Source organism: Manis javanica, chromosome 2, assembly GCF_040802235.1.
Source record: "Manis javanica isolate MJ-LG chromosome 2, MJ_LKY, whole genome shotgun sequence".
Classification (NCBI taxonomy): domain Eukaryota; kingdom Metazoa; phylum Chordata; class Mammalia; order Pholidota; family Manidae; genus Manis; species Manis javanica.
The window spans coordinates 61,910,076-61,924,561 of record NC_133157.1 but is presented as its reverse complement, the minus strand read 5'-3'; the positions used below and the strand labels follow the sequence as shown (position 1 = coordinate 61,924,561).

Below are 14,486 nucleotides of genomic sequence, written 5' to 3'. Positions count from 1 at the left end.
ATGTTGGTCTGTAATTTTCTTTTTTGGTGGGGTCTTTGCCTGGTTTTGGTATTAGGGTGATGTTGGCTTCATAGAATGAGTTTGGGAGTATTCCCTCTTCTTCTATTTTTTGGAACACTTTAAGGAGAATGGGTATTATGTCTTCTCTGTGTGTCTGATAAAATTCCGAGGTAAATCCGTCCGGCCCCGGGGTTTTGTTCTTGGGTAGTTTTTTGATTACCGTTTCAATTTCTTTGCCTCGTAATTGGTTTGTTTAACTTTTGTGTTTCTTCCTTGGTCAGTCTTGGGAGGTTGTATTTTTCTAGGAAGTTGTCCATTTCTTCTAGGTTTTCCAGCTTGTTGGCATATAGGTTTTCATAGTAGTCTTTAATAATTCTTTGTATTTCTGTGGAGTCTGTCGTGATTTTTCCATTCTCATTTCTGATTATGTTGATTTGTGTTGATTCTCTTTTTCTCTTAATAAGTTGGGCTAGAGGCTTATCTATTTTGTTTATTCTTTCAAAGAACCAGCTCGTGGTTTCGTTGATCTTTGCTATTGTTTTATTCTTCTCAATTTTGTTTATTTCTTCTCTGATCTCTATTAAGTCCCTCCTTCTGCTGACTTTAGGCCTCATTTGTTCTTCTTTTTCCAGTTTCGATAATTGTGACGTTAGACTATTCATTTGGGATTGTTCTTCCTTCTTCAAGTGTGCCTGGATTGCTGTATACTTTCCTCTTAAGACTGCTTTCGCTACGTCCCACAAAAGTTGGGGCTTTGTGTTATTGTTGTCATTTGTTTCTATATATTCCTTGATCTCTATTTTGATTTGTTCTTTGATCCATTGATTATTTAGTAGCATGTTGTTAAGCCTCCATGTGTTTGTGAGCCTTTTTGTTTTCTTTGTAGAATTTATTTCTACTTTTATACCTTTGTGTTCTGAAAAATTGGTTGGTAGAATTTCAATATTTTGGAATTTACTGAGGCTCTTTTTGTGAGCTAGTATGTGGTCTATTCTGGAGAATGTTCCATGTGCACTTGAGAAGAATGTATATCCTGTTGCTTTTGGATGTAGAGTTCTATAGATGTCTATTTTGGTCCATCTGTTCTAGTGTGTTGTTCAGTGCCTGTGTGTCCTTACTTACTTTCTGCCCGGTGGATCTATCCTTTGGGGTGAGTGGTGTGTTGAAGTCTCCTAGAATGAATACATTGCAGTCTATTTCGCTCTTTAGTTCTGTTAGTATTTGCTTCACATATGCTGGTGCTCCTGTATTGGGTGCATATATATTTAGAATGGTTATATCCTCTTGTTGGACTGAGCCCTTTATCATTATGTAGTATCCTTCTTTATCTCTTGTTACTTTCTTTGTTTTGAAATCTATTTTGTCTGATATTAGTACTGCAATCCCTGCTTTCTTCTCACTGTTGTTTGCCTGAAATATGTTTTTCCATCCCTTGGCTTTTAGTCTGTGCTTGTCTTTGGGTTTAAGGTGAGTTTCTTGTAAGCAGCATATGGATGTGTCTTGCTTTTTTATCCATTCTATTACTCTGTGTCTTTTGATTGGTGCATTAAGTCCATTTACATTTAGGGTGACTATTGAGAGATATGTACTTATTGCCATTGCAGGTTTTAGATTTGTGGTTACCAAATGTTCAAGGTTAGCTTCTTTAGTATCTTACTGCCTAAGTGAGCTTGCTTATTGAGTTGTTATATACACTGTCTGGAGATTCTTTTCTTCTCTCCCTTCTTATTCCTCCTCCTCCACTCTTCATATGTTGTGTGTTTTGTTCTGTGCTCTTTTTAGGAGTGCTCCCATCTAGAGCAGTCCCTGTAGGATGCCCTGTAGAGGTGGTTTGTGGGAAGCAAAATCCCTCAGCTTTTGCTTGTCTGGGAATTGTTTAATCCCGCCATCATATTTAAATGATAGTCATGCTGGATACAGTATCCTTGGTTCAAGGCCCTTCTGTTTCATTCCATTAAGTATATCATGCCATTCTCTTCTGGCCTGTAGGGTTTCTGTTGAGAAATCTGATGTTAGCCTGATGGGTTTTCCTTTATAGGTGACCTTTTTCTCTGTAGCTGCCTTTAAAACTCTTTCCTTGTCCTTGATCCTTGCCTTTTTAATTACTATGTGTCTTGATGTTGTCCTCCTTGGATCCTTTCTGTTGGGGGTTCTGTGTAATTCCATGGTCTGTTCAATTATTTCCTCCCCCAGTTTGGGGAAGTTTTCAGCAATTATTTCTTCAAAGAGACTTTCTATCCCTTTTCCTCTGTCTTCTTCTTCTGGTACCACTATAATACGAATATTATTCCTTTTGGTTTGGTCACATAGTTCTCCTAGTGTTGTTTCATTCCTGGAGATCCTTTTATCTCTCTCTATGTCAGTTTCTATACGTTCCTGCTCTCTGGCTTCTATTCCTTCAATGGCCTCTTGCATCTTATCCATTCTGCTTATAAATCCTTCCAGGGATTGTTTCACTTCTGTGATCTCCTTCCTGACATCTGTGATCTCCCTCTGGACTTCATCTCATTGCTCTTGCATTTTTCTCTGCATCTCTGTCAGCATGTTCATGGTTTTTATTTTGAGTTCTTTTTCAGGAGGACTGGTTAGGTCTGTCTCCTTCTCAGGTGTTGTCTCTGTGATCTTTGTCTGCCTGTAGTTTTGCCTTTTCATGGTGATAGAGATAGTTTGCAGAGCTGGTACTAGTGACCACTGGAAGAGCTTCCCTTCTTGTTGGTTTGTGGCCTTCCTCTCCTGGAAGAATAGCGACCTCTAGTGACTTATGCTTGTCATCTGTGCGCAGACAGGGCTTCTGCTACCTGCCCGTTTGCTGTGGAGTTTATCTCCGCTGTTGCAGTGGGCGTGGCCTGGCTGGGGCTGCTCCTCCAAAGTGGTGGAGCCCCGTTGGAGGGGGAGTGGCCGGGAGGCTATTTTTCTCCGTAAGGGGCCTCTGTGCTCCCTGCTGCCCAGGGGGTTAGAGTGCCCAGAGATCCCCAGATTCCCTGCCTCTGGTCTAAGTGTCCTGTCCTGCCCCTTTAAGACTTCCAAACAACAAGAGCAATGAGAGAGGGAACAGAAAAACAAAAAAAAAAGAAGGAAAAAACACGCGATATTTTTTTTTTTTTTTTCCTCAGGCATCAGTCCCAGGCACCTGCTCACTGGTCCTGCTGCCCTGCCTCCCTACCACCGGGGTCCCTGTCCCTTCAAAGCTTCGAAAAAGCACCCGTGCACCGGTCCCGCAGGGAAAAATGCACGATATTCTTTGTCTTCAGGCGCCGGTCCCAGGCACCCTCTCACCGGACCTGCTGCTCTGCCTCCCTAGCAACGGGGTCCCTGTCCCTGTAAGGCTTCCAAAAAGCACTCGCCAAAAAGAGAAAAAAAAAAGGGGGGGGGGGGAATGCGCGATTTCCTCCGTCCTCAGGCACCGGTCTCAGGCACCCGCCCACTGGTCCCGCAGAGAAAAATGCGCGATATTCTTTGTCCTCAGGTGCCAGTCCCAGGCACCCGCTCACCGGTCCTGCTGCTCTGCCTCCCTAGCAGCAGGGTCCCTGTCCCTTTAAGGCTTCCAAAAGCACTCGCCAAAAAGAGAAAAAAAAAGGGGGAAAACGCGCGATTTCCTCTGTCCTCAGGCGCCGGTCTCATGCATCCGCCCTCCGGTCCTACAGGGAAAAACACGGGATAGTCTTTGTCCTCAGGTGCTGGTCCCAGGCACCTGCTCATCAGTCCTGCCGCCCTGCCTCCCTAGCACCGGGGTCCCTGTCCCTTTAAGGCTTCCAAAAAGCACTCGCCAAAAAGAGAAAAAAAAGGGGGAAAAACGCGCGATTTCCTCTGTCCTCAGGCGCCGGTCTCAGGCATCCGCTGCGCGGTCCCGCAGGGAAAAACGCGTGATCTTTGTCCTCAGGCGCCGGTCCCAGGCTCCGCTCACCGGTCCCGCCACCCTGCCTCCCTAGCAACGTGGTCCCTGTCCCTTTAAGGCTTACAAAAAGCTCTCGCCAAAAAAAAAAAAAAAAAAAACACTCAGGTTTCTTTCCACCTGCTGGGAGCCGGGGGGAGGGGCGCTCGGTTCCTGCCTGGCCTGGGCTTGTATCTTATCCCCTTTGCAAGGTGCTGGGTTCTTGCAGGTGTGGATGTGGTCTAGATGTTGTCCTGTGTCCTCTGGTCTCTATTTTAGGAAGAGTTTTGTTTGTTATATTTTCATAGCTCTATGTGTTTTTGGGAGGCGATTTCCACTGCTCTACTCACGCCGCCATCTTGGCTCCGTCCCCCAGATTCTTGAACTGAGCACTAGCAAGAATTTTTCTTTGGGTGCTTTGCAATTGGACGGTGTACAATGTTTCTGAATTGTCTTTTTTTTCAGCTAAAGAACTGAAGAGCCTTTTATGTCTTTGTTTACCTGTGTGTTTATTCTCAGTTAGTAGACATCTCTGTGGTTCTTTCCTGAAGCTGCCAAGACAGTTTTGCCCTGTTGATAGTAACAAAAATCACATGAGATCCTAGTGCAATAAAAGCTGTAAGGCAGGTACACTGGTGATTTTATTTTTCTTTTAATTTTCCTTTTGTCTCTGTAATTTATTAATCACTGTGGTAGGGTGATACCTGGGTCATGGATATTGATCCCTGCACAGACCTCACTAAGGCAAACAGCTCATTAACACAGTCTACTCCTCAGAGCCAAGTTAGCCTTCTTGAAAATATCTCATTGCTCACAAGGTGGAATGAGTAAGAATGAACTGTTTCATGTTAATTAAAATTTCCAGCTCTCAGATGGCATTATTTAATGTCTAATAGTAGACAAAGAATCTATCACTTTGTCTTCAGTAGAGTGACTGCATCCCCTTTACTCACCATTCCGCTAGCAAATATTGTAGGAGGGAAATAGCCTATCATATGAAATCATCCTGGAGGAGGAAGTATCTTCTCACATTCTTGTGTGGTCAAGATCTGACCTCAGCTTTTTTGACGCTAAGTCAGCCCAATGTTTGATGCAGAAAAGTTGGAAGTAAATGATCAAGGGTTTGCCCTCCTACTTACTTAGTTCAGGAACTTTGTCGTATAGACATTGTGAGGAAAGAATGTGTGTGTGATACGTGTATCCCTAAAGCCCCTGTTGGCTTGTGCAGTTGTCCTTTCCTTGTGCCTTGGTGGCTGGCGGGCCCTGTCTCTGACTGTGGGGGACACTTCCTTCTCTTCCCAGTAGGCCTGGGGGAAGTGAAAGCCTGGCCCTGCAGAGTAAATAGCCCAGTGGGAGCCCACACGCACAGCTGGGGTGTGGGTTTTATACTCAGGCAGTCAGCAGATTGTAAGCCTCAGGGTAAAAGCACAGCTCACTAGTCCACTGGTGAGGTTTAGGTAATTTTATATTTTTTCATTACTCTGTTTAAGTTCCACTTTAAACCATTTCATTGTGCCTAGACCAAGTTTTTATTTTTGTTTTTTAATCATGAAGAAAATATTCCTTTGTGTGTATCTGTGATCTTTAATTGTTAGAAGGATGAAAGTGCTTCACGCTCTGTGATGTAACATGGTTTAAATGAAGAATAAAAATCCATCTTCTTTGAAGGTGCCATTTATTTTTACCAAAGTTTTAATTCTCTGACCTAATCCGTCTTGTTTATAATTCATCTACTACCAAGCCCTCTTGATTCTGTTCTAGGCATTCTGGAACTGCCCTTTTCCTATCCACTTTTTTTTGCTTCCTCCATCTGCCACCCTCTACTACCCTCCTCCCTTCTGATAGAGCCTGGACAGGAGTACTGCCATTTTGAATAAGCCTACCCGCCATCTCAGAGAGACTTAGGATTCATTTTACATAGGCCACAAGCATTTTTCGGAGAACACCTCGGCAAGCTATAAGCTTGCCCTTTCCCCAATCCGCCCCTTCAAAAGCCCGCCAAAAACCCCACCAAAAAGACGCTATAAAAAGCCTGTTAGCCTGTAAGAGAGGCCTTCTTTGTTCTGCTCGCAACAGAGAGGTCCCTCTCAGGTTTAGCAATAAACCTGCTTGGACTGTTGAGTTCGTGTCCCTTCTTTTCTTTTTACTCTCCACCTCCCTCTCCAATGTTCTCTTCAGTCTAAATCTCCCCCTAAAATACTAATCTGATCTTTTCACTCCTGTTCTGAGACCTTTCCTAGTTTTTCACTTTCCAAACATGAAGTCAAAACCCTTGACCCAGTTAGAAAAGCCCTCCCTCAATCTGCCTGCCCTACTGCACCTGCTCCCTACAGGTTCTGTACCTCTTCTCCAGACAGCATGCAGCCACTTTCAGGCTGGCCTCCTGGCTGTTTCTTGTTGACCCTGGGCCATTTTTTCCCGTCTTTCTGCTCTTCCTCCCTCTTTGAACTCTGTTCAGCCCTCCAGAGCCAGCTAAGTCCCCACCTTCCCAAAGCTGCCTTTGGTGTCATGTGAGTGATGACCCCTTCCCCCCATCCACTTTAGTGGTCCCAGTGCCCCCATTTCTCATGTGCTACATAGCTTTAGCTACACCTTGAATTGTTTCTGGTTCCTGTTCATATCTCATCCTTGCAATGAGGTTGAAGCCACTCAGCACAAGGATTGCATCCTCGGCGGTGCGGTTGGCTCCACCACTCCCTCTGTGGGATTCTATACATAGACCCTAATGTATTTACTGCACTAAAATATCAGTCCAACACACAAAAAAAATCAGTGAGATTGGTAGAATAGTAACATAATGACAGGAGGCAGATACTGAAGAGAAAATTTTAGTCAACCTTATGAAAGGGGGCAAGTTCTGTAAATGGAATTTGTTTTGTTGGTTCATATTTTCATGGGTCAGCACTTGCTTTTTGGATGGAAATACATATGCTGTAGTTCTTCTTGTCGTAACACTTGCTAAGGGAGATAAATGCTGTCCTTTATATTAACTCAGGAAGTTTGGGAAGAACAGTAGATTTTTCATAAAGGCTAGCAGTAGGATAAACCCTCTTGTTTTTCTACTCACATTGCCATGAATTAAGTCTGACAGTAGAGAATGAATGTCTGCTCCTGGGAATTGATTTTTTTTCCCTGTGCTACCTGCATTGAAAAAGCAAAGAGGGGCACCCACATGAACAGCTGCAGGGGACTGCCTCTTCCATTCAGTCTGGGAGACTAGCTTTGGACAGTGACGTGCCATTGTTAGAAACTGGGTTTCTTCTTGTGACATGCAAAGTACATGGAAATTCAGGGTCATCCTGCTTTCACATGTATAATGGCAGTTTGAATTATTTCCCATAAAGTTATCCCAGAAAGAATAATCAGAAATAAAGACATTTTTAAAAGGCACAAATGTAAACAACAGTAACGCAGGCACCTGATAGAAGCAAAACAGCTGAAATGGTTGAGAAGTGCAAGAATGAAAGAAGAAAGGCAACCAAAGCAATGTACTTCAGGAGAAAGTTGTTGAAAAGAATTCTGTTCTGTTTATTAATTTGGAAGAAAAGGAAGGAAAGGGGAGGGAGAAATAATGTATAAGTAATAAGAACAGAGGAAGAGACCAGTACCACATGGCAAGTTGTTTCTGAATGCAGTTGACTAAATGGTATGGGTAAGGCCTTTGAAAGATAAAGGTCCTTTCATGTCAGATTGACTGTGGTGTTTCTATTGCAGATTAAATAAATTGAAGTGGCACTCACTTACTCTTACTCACTTACCTATGCATTTCCTAGAACCGATTATGCCTTTTTGCTTCTGTATCCTGATGCTGCTTTAATTATGAGGGGAAAATTTCATTTTTCACTAGATAGATCTCAGTAAACTTGAAAGTCTATTCATTCTGTTGGTCTCAGCTATTGCAATTGTTTTAAATGATCATTAGTTTAACCCCCTAATGTTAGTTGATTACTCTTGAAAGTTAGTTAGAATTACTCTTAAAAGACCCATACTCTGTTTTATTATTTCTTGGACTTTGTAATCTGCTCTTCAGTGGTTCTGATATTCTGGGCATCTGTGGTTATTTTTTTCCTACAGTTTTATTTGTTTTCTATTTTCTGGTTGGTACAATGATTAATCTTTGAAGTGTGTGTGTTTACAGGGTGGATGTGTGGACTCAACCAACCAGAGCCTGGCTCTATTGCTCATGACCCTTGGACAGCAGGATGTTTCCAAAGTCCTTCTAGGACCACTTTCTCCCTACACGTGAGTTATTTTCTTTCAGCTCCCATTACACTGTCCAGTTTAATCTTCCAGCTGCACAGAGCAACAAGGTGGTGTGCCACGCACAGCCTATCACTGTGAACGCCTGCTCGTGCTGGTGCCTAAATGAGCTCAAGGTTGTTGCTCTTTACCTGTTGTTCAACAAGGACTTTGCCTTCCATCATTTCCTGTGGTTTCCTCATTCCCATATCACTAAGGCTATATGCTACATACTGGACAGTTCTTTTGTCTCTGCATTAGATTTCATTCCCTTTTTTGAGATAAACTCCTGGTCCCATTAGAGCTTGGGTTTTGTTGTTAGTTTTTTAATCCCTCTTTTTCTCTAGCTGTGGCAAAAAGGACTGTCTTTTTGCCCAAGATGGTAGGGTAGGAGCTGGCTGGAAAGGTGACAGAGGAGGCAAAGTCCATGGTAATGTTACTGAACCGTAGGGAAATCACAGAGATTAGTTCCAGGCCATTGGATATTATCAGAAGTTGACTGCTGAGGTTTTAAAGCTGGCACTCTCCAAAAAGAACACCTCATCGGAAGACTTGAATTATAAACAGCACAGTGAAAGGAGCAATTCTCATTGATAGTAAATGAGGTTGCTGTAATCGCCCTGTTGGGCATTAGCATTATGTGTGTGTGTGTGTGTGTGTGTGTGTGTGTGTGTGTGTTGGGAGTCGGGAGGGTGGGGGGTTGAGCACATGTGCTTACACACTTGAGAACATTATGTGGCCATCTGAGGGTGGGGAGTAGGGGTGAATGGACCTTGTGTGGGAGGATTATTCAGGTAGATGTGAGACTGAACTGTCCTTTTTCGGTTATCATGGTACCGATGCTGTATATCTGAAAGGTACAGTACTGTGATAACTGAAGAATGGTGGTGCCATCACATTGAGAATGGGGCAAGCACTGCCAAAGGGCAATGTGCCATCGGACCAGGGCTTGAAGGGCATGGAGACCAGGAGCTTGAAGGAGATCCTTTTGGAGGCTTTTTAAGTTTTTTGAGCTGGTGATGGGAGGTGTTTTTGGAACAAGGAAATAGAAGAGAATACATTCTGTTAGTTGTGGGGTAAGACTGATAAGCAAGAAACTGGTGGGGACCACATTATCTCCTGATAACTTGTGTGAAGTATTTCACAGGACAGGAAACCTGAAATTGAGGAACCAACATTGCTAAAATAGACTTCACAGTTAAGGCTCTCAGAGATGAGGTAAGGTATTGGGAGTACAGCTTCTTGAGTGCAGAGATTCGCTTCCCCTAGAGTTTGCTGAAAACAGCTGGTAGCTCTGTGACTGCCACAGTCCCCTTCAGCATTTAGCCGGCCTTCTGCTGCTGCTCTCCTAGCCTCTGCTTCAGAGCAGTGGAAGGCCTGACTGCTCATGCAGCATGAAGCAGTGTCTGGAAATGTGTGTGGTAGTGGGGCATGGGGTTTGGCAGAACATTATGTGAAAAATGGAGTGTATCTTATTTTTCCTTGACACTTTTTTTGGTTGCTTTTGAAGACTTTTTTTTTTTTTCCAGTTTGGTTACAGGGCCTTTATAATCTTTCCAAGTCAGCAGCCCCTGTGGAGACGGTCAAGATGTGACTGGACATTTTTTAAAGTTTCTCCTTGACACACCCCCTCACCAAACATTAATTGCAGTGTCTTGTCTCCCAGAAACTTTCCTAAAATTACAACATCTCCTGGGAAAACAAATGGTCTGCTCTGAATGAAGCTTTACAGGAGTGGGACAGATTGTAAAATTATATTGTGAGACTCATGGCTGGAGCTTGCAGGACACTCCTCCTGTGGATTACCTGGCTCCCAGGGCTTCATCCAAGAGGGGCTACCCTGCAGTGGGCAGGGGCAGCTGACCCTCTTTTTGGTAAACTAGTACGAATGTGGGGGTCATGGCGTTTATTTTTGAAAGCTCTATCTGTTTGGGAACCTAAGTGATGAAGGGCAAAGGTGGGAAGAAATATACATCCTTTGCCAGACAGGCAAAGCTAACATCATATTTGTGTGTATAATTAAGGGTGAAAAAGGAACAGAATCCAAGCAGGACAATGATAGTGGGGCGAACAGTTTATTCTAGTGGAATTCAAGAGCTTTGGAGCCCAAACTATCACACTTATTTTTATGTGCAATTAAAGTCATAAAAGTATGTTTCCTGAAACCTCAGATTTCTAACAAAAACCAGAAGTAAGGCCCTTCTTGGTTTAAAGAAATGTGTGTATTCTGGCAGTTTGTACACTCTGATTTATATAAACAGCTTTTCAAATGTGTGTTTATAAAGCCCTAGAATTAAGGATTATGTCTTTTCTTACAATGTTGCTTTCAAACCCTTTCTGGAAAATAAGGCTCTATGTTCTTCCTTTCTCTTGTCTTCCCTCCATCTTTAGGAGATAGCTGTCAGTGGTTTTTGTGTTACTTGAGAAGGTAAGCCTACATGTATGAAATTCTTGGGGAAGACCAGAGAGATTTTTTTTTTCAGTAGAATAAAATAGTATTGGATAACATGGCCAGAATGTGGGGAATCTATGTGTGTGTGATTTGTTGAGTTTTAGGTGGTTTGCAGTTGGTAACAGTGGTTTCACCTCCCCCTCAAAAAGTTTAACTTCAGGCACATGAAAAGATGCTCCACATTGCTAATCATCAGAGAAATGCTAATAAAACCAAAATGAGGTATCACTTCACACCAGTTAGGATGGCCACCATCCAAAAGACAAACAACAACAAATGTTGGCGAGGATGTGGAGAAAGGGGAACCCTCCTACACTGCTGGTGGGAATGTACATTAGTTCAACCTTGTGGAAAGCAGTATGGAGGTACCTCAAAACACTCAAAATAGAAATACCATTTGACCCAGGAATTCCACTCCTAGGAATTTACCCTAAGAATGCAGCAGCCCGGTTTGAAAAAGAATTATGCACCCCTATGTTTATCTCAGCACTATTTACAATAGCCAAGAAATGGAAGCAACTTAAGTGTCCATCAGTAGATGAATGGATAAAGAAGATGTAGTACATATACACAATGGAGTATTATTCAGCCATAAGAAGAAGACAAATCCTACCATTTGCAACAACATGGATGGAGTTAGAGGGTATTATGCTCAGTGAAATAAGCCAGGTGGAAAAAGACAAGTATCAAATGATATCACTCATCTGTGGCATATAAGAACAAAGAAAAAACTGAAGGAACAAACAGCAGCAGACTCACAGAACCCAAGAATGGACTAACAGTTACCAAAGTGAAAGGGACTGGGGAGGATGGGTGGGAAGGGAGGGATAAGGGAGAAGAAGGGGCATTACGATTAACAGACATAATGTGGGGGGAGGGACACAGGGAAGGCTGTACAACATAGAGAAGACAAATAGTGACTCTATAGCATCTTACTACACTGATGAATAGTGACTGTAATGGGGTATGTGGTGGGGACTTGATAATGGGGGGAGTCTAGTAACCATAATGTTGCTCATGTAATTGTAGATTAATGATACTGGAAAAAAAAGGTTAATTTCAAATTAGGGAAGACTTGTACTTTATTTAAAAGTAGGGTAAACAGCAAGAAAAATATGTATTAATGAGCTTCTTAACTAGCACTTTCAGAAAGTGTTTGATCAGAGAGTCGATAGTGCACTGTCTGCATCCTGCCAGTGCCCAGCTCACTAACCTGTCCAGATACCAGTTCTGCCTCAATCCTGGAACTCTGGGAGACCAAGGACAAGGTATTTAGCACCTCTGAGCTTCCATCTCACCGTGTCATGGGTTTGTGGGAATGGAGGTAGGCGTCACTGAGGTCAGGGCCTTTGTGTGTCAGCAGTGCAATGCACCTGCCAGAGCCCAGTCAGGCTGAAGCTCAGCCAGGCAGAGGTTCTTGCCTGGATGCCTCCTGGATCTAGGAAGTACGGCCTCCCATTAAGGTCACTTTGAACACCAGGAGGGCTAGTAAACTTGCTTTGCATGATCTCAAGCTTGAGTCATTATAAATTTTCTGCTCGGCTATCTCTAAATCTGTATCCCATTTATTTTAAAACGTATTATTAACTTCCATGATACCAAACCACACATCTTATTTACTGTTCCCCAAAATTCTGTCAGGTAGGTGTTTATTTAACAGATAGTCATAGTATTTACTATTGGCTGAATGTTGCTTTAAGCACTTTACACATATGAACTCATTTAGTTTTCACAATAACCTTATGAGGGTGATAAAGGCAGGTGCTCTTATGTGCTCTGTTTTAGAGGTGAGGGTACTGAGGCACAAGGAGTTTGATCCTCATGCTCAGGGTCACATGTCAGCAAGTGGGCTTCAGACCCAGACAGTCTCATCCAGAGTCCATGTCTCCCTGACCCACTGTGCTCTTAATGTAAGAGCTGGAATTCCATCCATATTATTGGACTCCAGGCACCTCTCTGCCTCAGGCAGAATGCCGTGCTACATCTTTTCCGAGTCCTCGTTTCAAATAAAATTCTGCTGTAAAGTGATCTCCTTCTATCTTTAGTTGGAAGTCTAAAATAAACCATGCCACTTTTTTTTTTCTAACTATAACAAATGACCTCTTTGCACTACTTGTGAAGTACTAGGGCGTGAGAGCCCAGTGTCCTTGTTGAACACTGACTGATCGGGGCTCACCCAGTATGAAGCACAGCAGTGTGAGGATCAAATGTGACAGTGCCTGGGGAAATGGGGAACTGTTGGCCAAGCCTCCCATCATTTGGGCACAGTTGCTTAACTGATCTCTGTGAGCTAGCACAATACTATTCCACCTTACATTTGGGAAGTGCTTTAAATACTGCAGAGCTTTGCCACCTTTACTGTGCTGTTTGAGTCCCAGAACATATTTGGTATATGGTAAAAATAAGTGATACCTTTACTTTTCAGATGAAAAACCTGACCTGTGCTCAAAGAGTGAAGTTGATAAATTATAAAGGCAGCAGGAAGCAAAGCTAGGCTCCCGGGGAGACGTGGGTCCCAGGCCAAGCTTGGCCCAGAATTCACTGTAAGTCGTAGGAATAATCAACCCTTTAGAAATACACAGGAAAAATGTTCATTTGTGGAACAGAGGCCAAGGGGCTTTGGGAAAGCTGCTATTTGGCAGAAAAAAAACATCGCCAATGTATTTTTAAAAAGCTGCTGTGTAATGACTACAGGGGGCTCTGTTGAGCAGGTTCTCTTCTCATCCCCATATCTTTCCCTTCAACTTCTAGAGTAACTCCTTAGACCTGAGAAGTAGGTAACCCCAATATCCAACTGGCTAGGTGGAGCAGGAGGCAGGACCCTCTGTGGTGTTTTATATTTGTGGAGCTACCAGAGTTGGCATCCAAGATTGCACTCTCTACCAAGCTTCAGAAAGGGTGCTGGATGAGAGGGCCTGTATCCAAAGAGTGGACTGCGCAACCTGGCAAGTTCTGGGCAGTTGGAATTCAGTGGGCAGATAATTGTGAGCCCAGTGGCCTTCACACGTTGACCAACAGTGGTAGTAGGAATAATCAACCCTTTAGAAATACACAGGAAAAAAGATATATATGATCTAGAGTTCTTTGAATCCCTGCTTGTCATTTAGACTTGAGGCTTTCATAGACAAGTGATTGCTGTTTTTGGTTTTTGTTTGTTTTATTGCCTGAAAACAATTTTTTTCTGAAAAAAAAAAAAGTAGCTCGCTGCAGATGTAGTTTTCTAAGTCAGGAGTTCAAATCCTTCACACAGGAGTTGTATAGAACCAGTTACCTAAAATACTTAGTCTGAAACCCTGTCGCTTACACCAAGCGGCAGTCATCTGTTGAGGAGGGAGTTGCCCTCAGCATGCCATGGGTCTCTCTTTTGCCTGACTTGTGTGGCCGTGTGGTGTCTGGGAAGCGTGGACCTACATTGTGGGAGAGTATTGGAAGAGAAGGAGAGGGAAGCATTCTACACTTAGGTGGTGGTGCCTCATGGGGCCTGTGTACAGCTGTAGCCAGGAGAGCTGAGGGGCTGCGAAGGGTGTGGATCAGCTCCAGACTTTGTTCAAACGCAAGTAGATCTGGACAGGTTTATTTTCCATTTTCTTAAAGGAGACTGTTAGAGTTTAATATCGTCTGTGGTTATTTCTCAGTCTCTGAGCATGTTTGCTTTCTGATACCCCAGCTATAGGAGACAGAGAACAGGGCTGGTGGTGGGAGAACATTCTGAATCATACCTCCATCCAGTCCCTTTATACAGTCTTCTTCAGACAGGCTGAGGGGCTGGCAGAACATCATGTAAAAGTATAACTGACTTTGCTTTTTCTAACTATTCCAAAGGCTACAAATACCAGAAAACTGCAAATATGTAGGCTTGTACACTCACCCCTGTGTTTCTCCCATCCTTCTCCAAGAGCTCAGAAGCAGGCTGAGGCCCCATAG

The 14,486-nt window shown here is 43.2% G+C and overlaps 1 protein-coding gene across 6 annotated transcripts in view; it reads left to right on the top strand.

The window, feature by feature from the left end:
- RCL1 (RNA terminal phosphate cyclase like 1) overlaps window positions 1–14,486 on the top strand; it is an 85,693-nt gene that overhangs the window by 58,359 nt on the left and 12,848 nt on the right. For 3 of the 6 annotated variants that reach the window (XM_073228574.1, XM_037019024.2, XM_037019027.2), the window contains one exon: window positions 8,010–8,113. The exons of 1 other annotated variant lie outside the window; for it this stretch is intronic. In XM_073228574.1, the coding sequence (XP_073084675.1) occupies window positions 8,010–8,113 (104 nt within the window). Of the gene's footprint in view, window positions 1–8,009; window positions 8,114–10,501; window positions 10,539–14,486 lie in introns of all 6 variants that reach the window. 2 more of the 6 variants (XM_037019025.2, XM_037019026.2) reach the window with 1 other exon arrangement.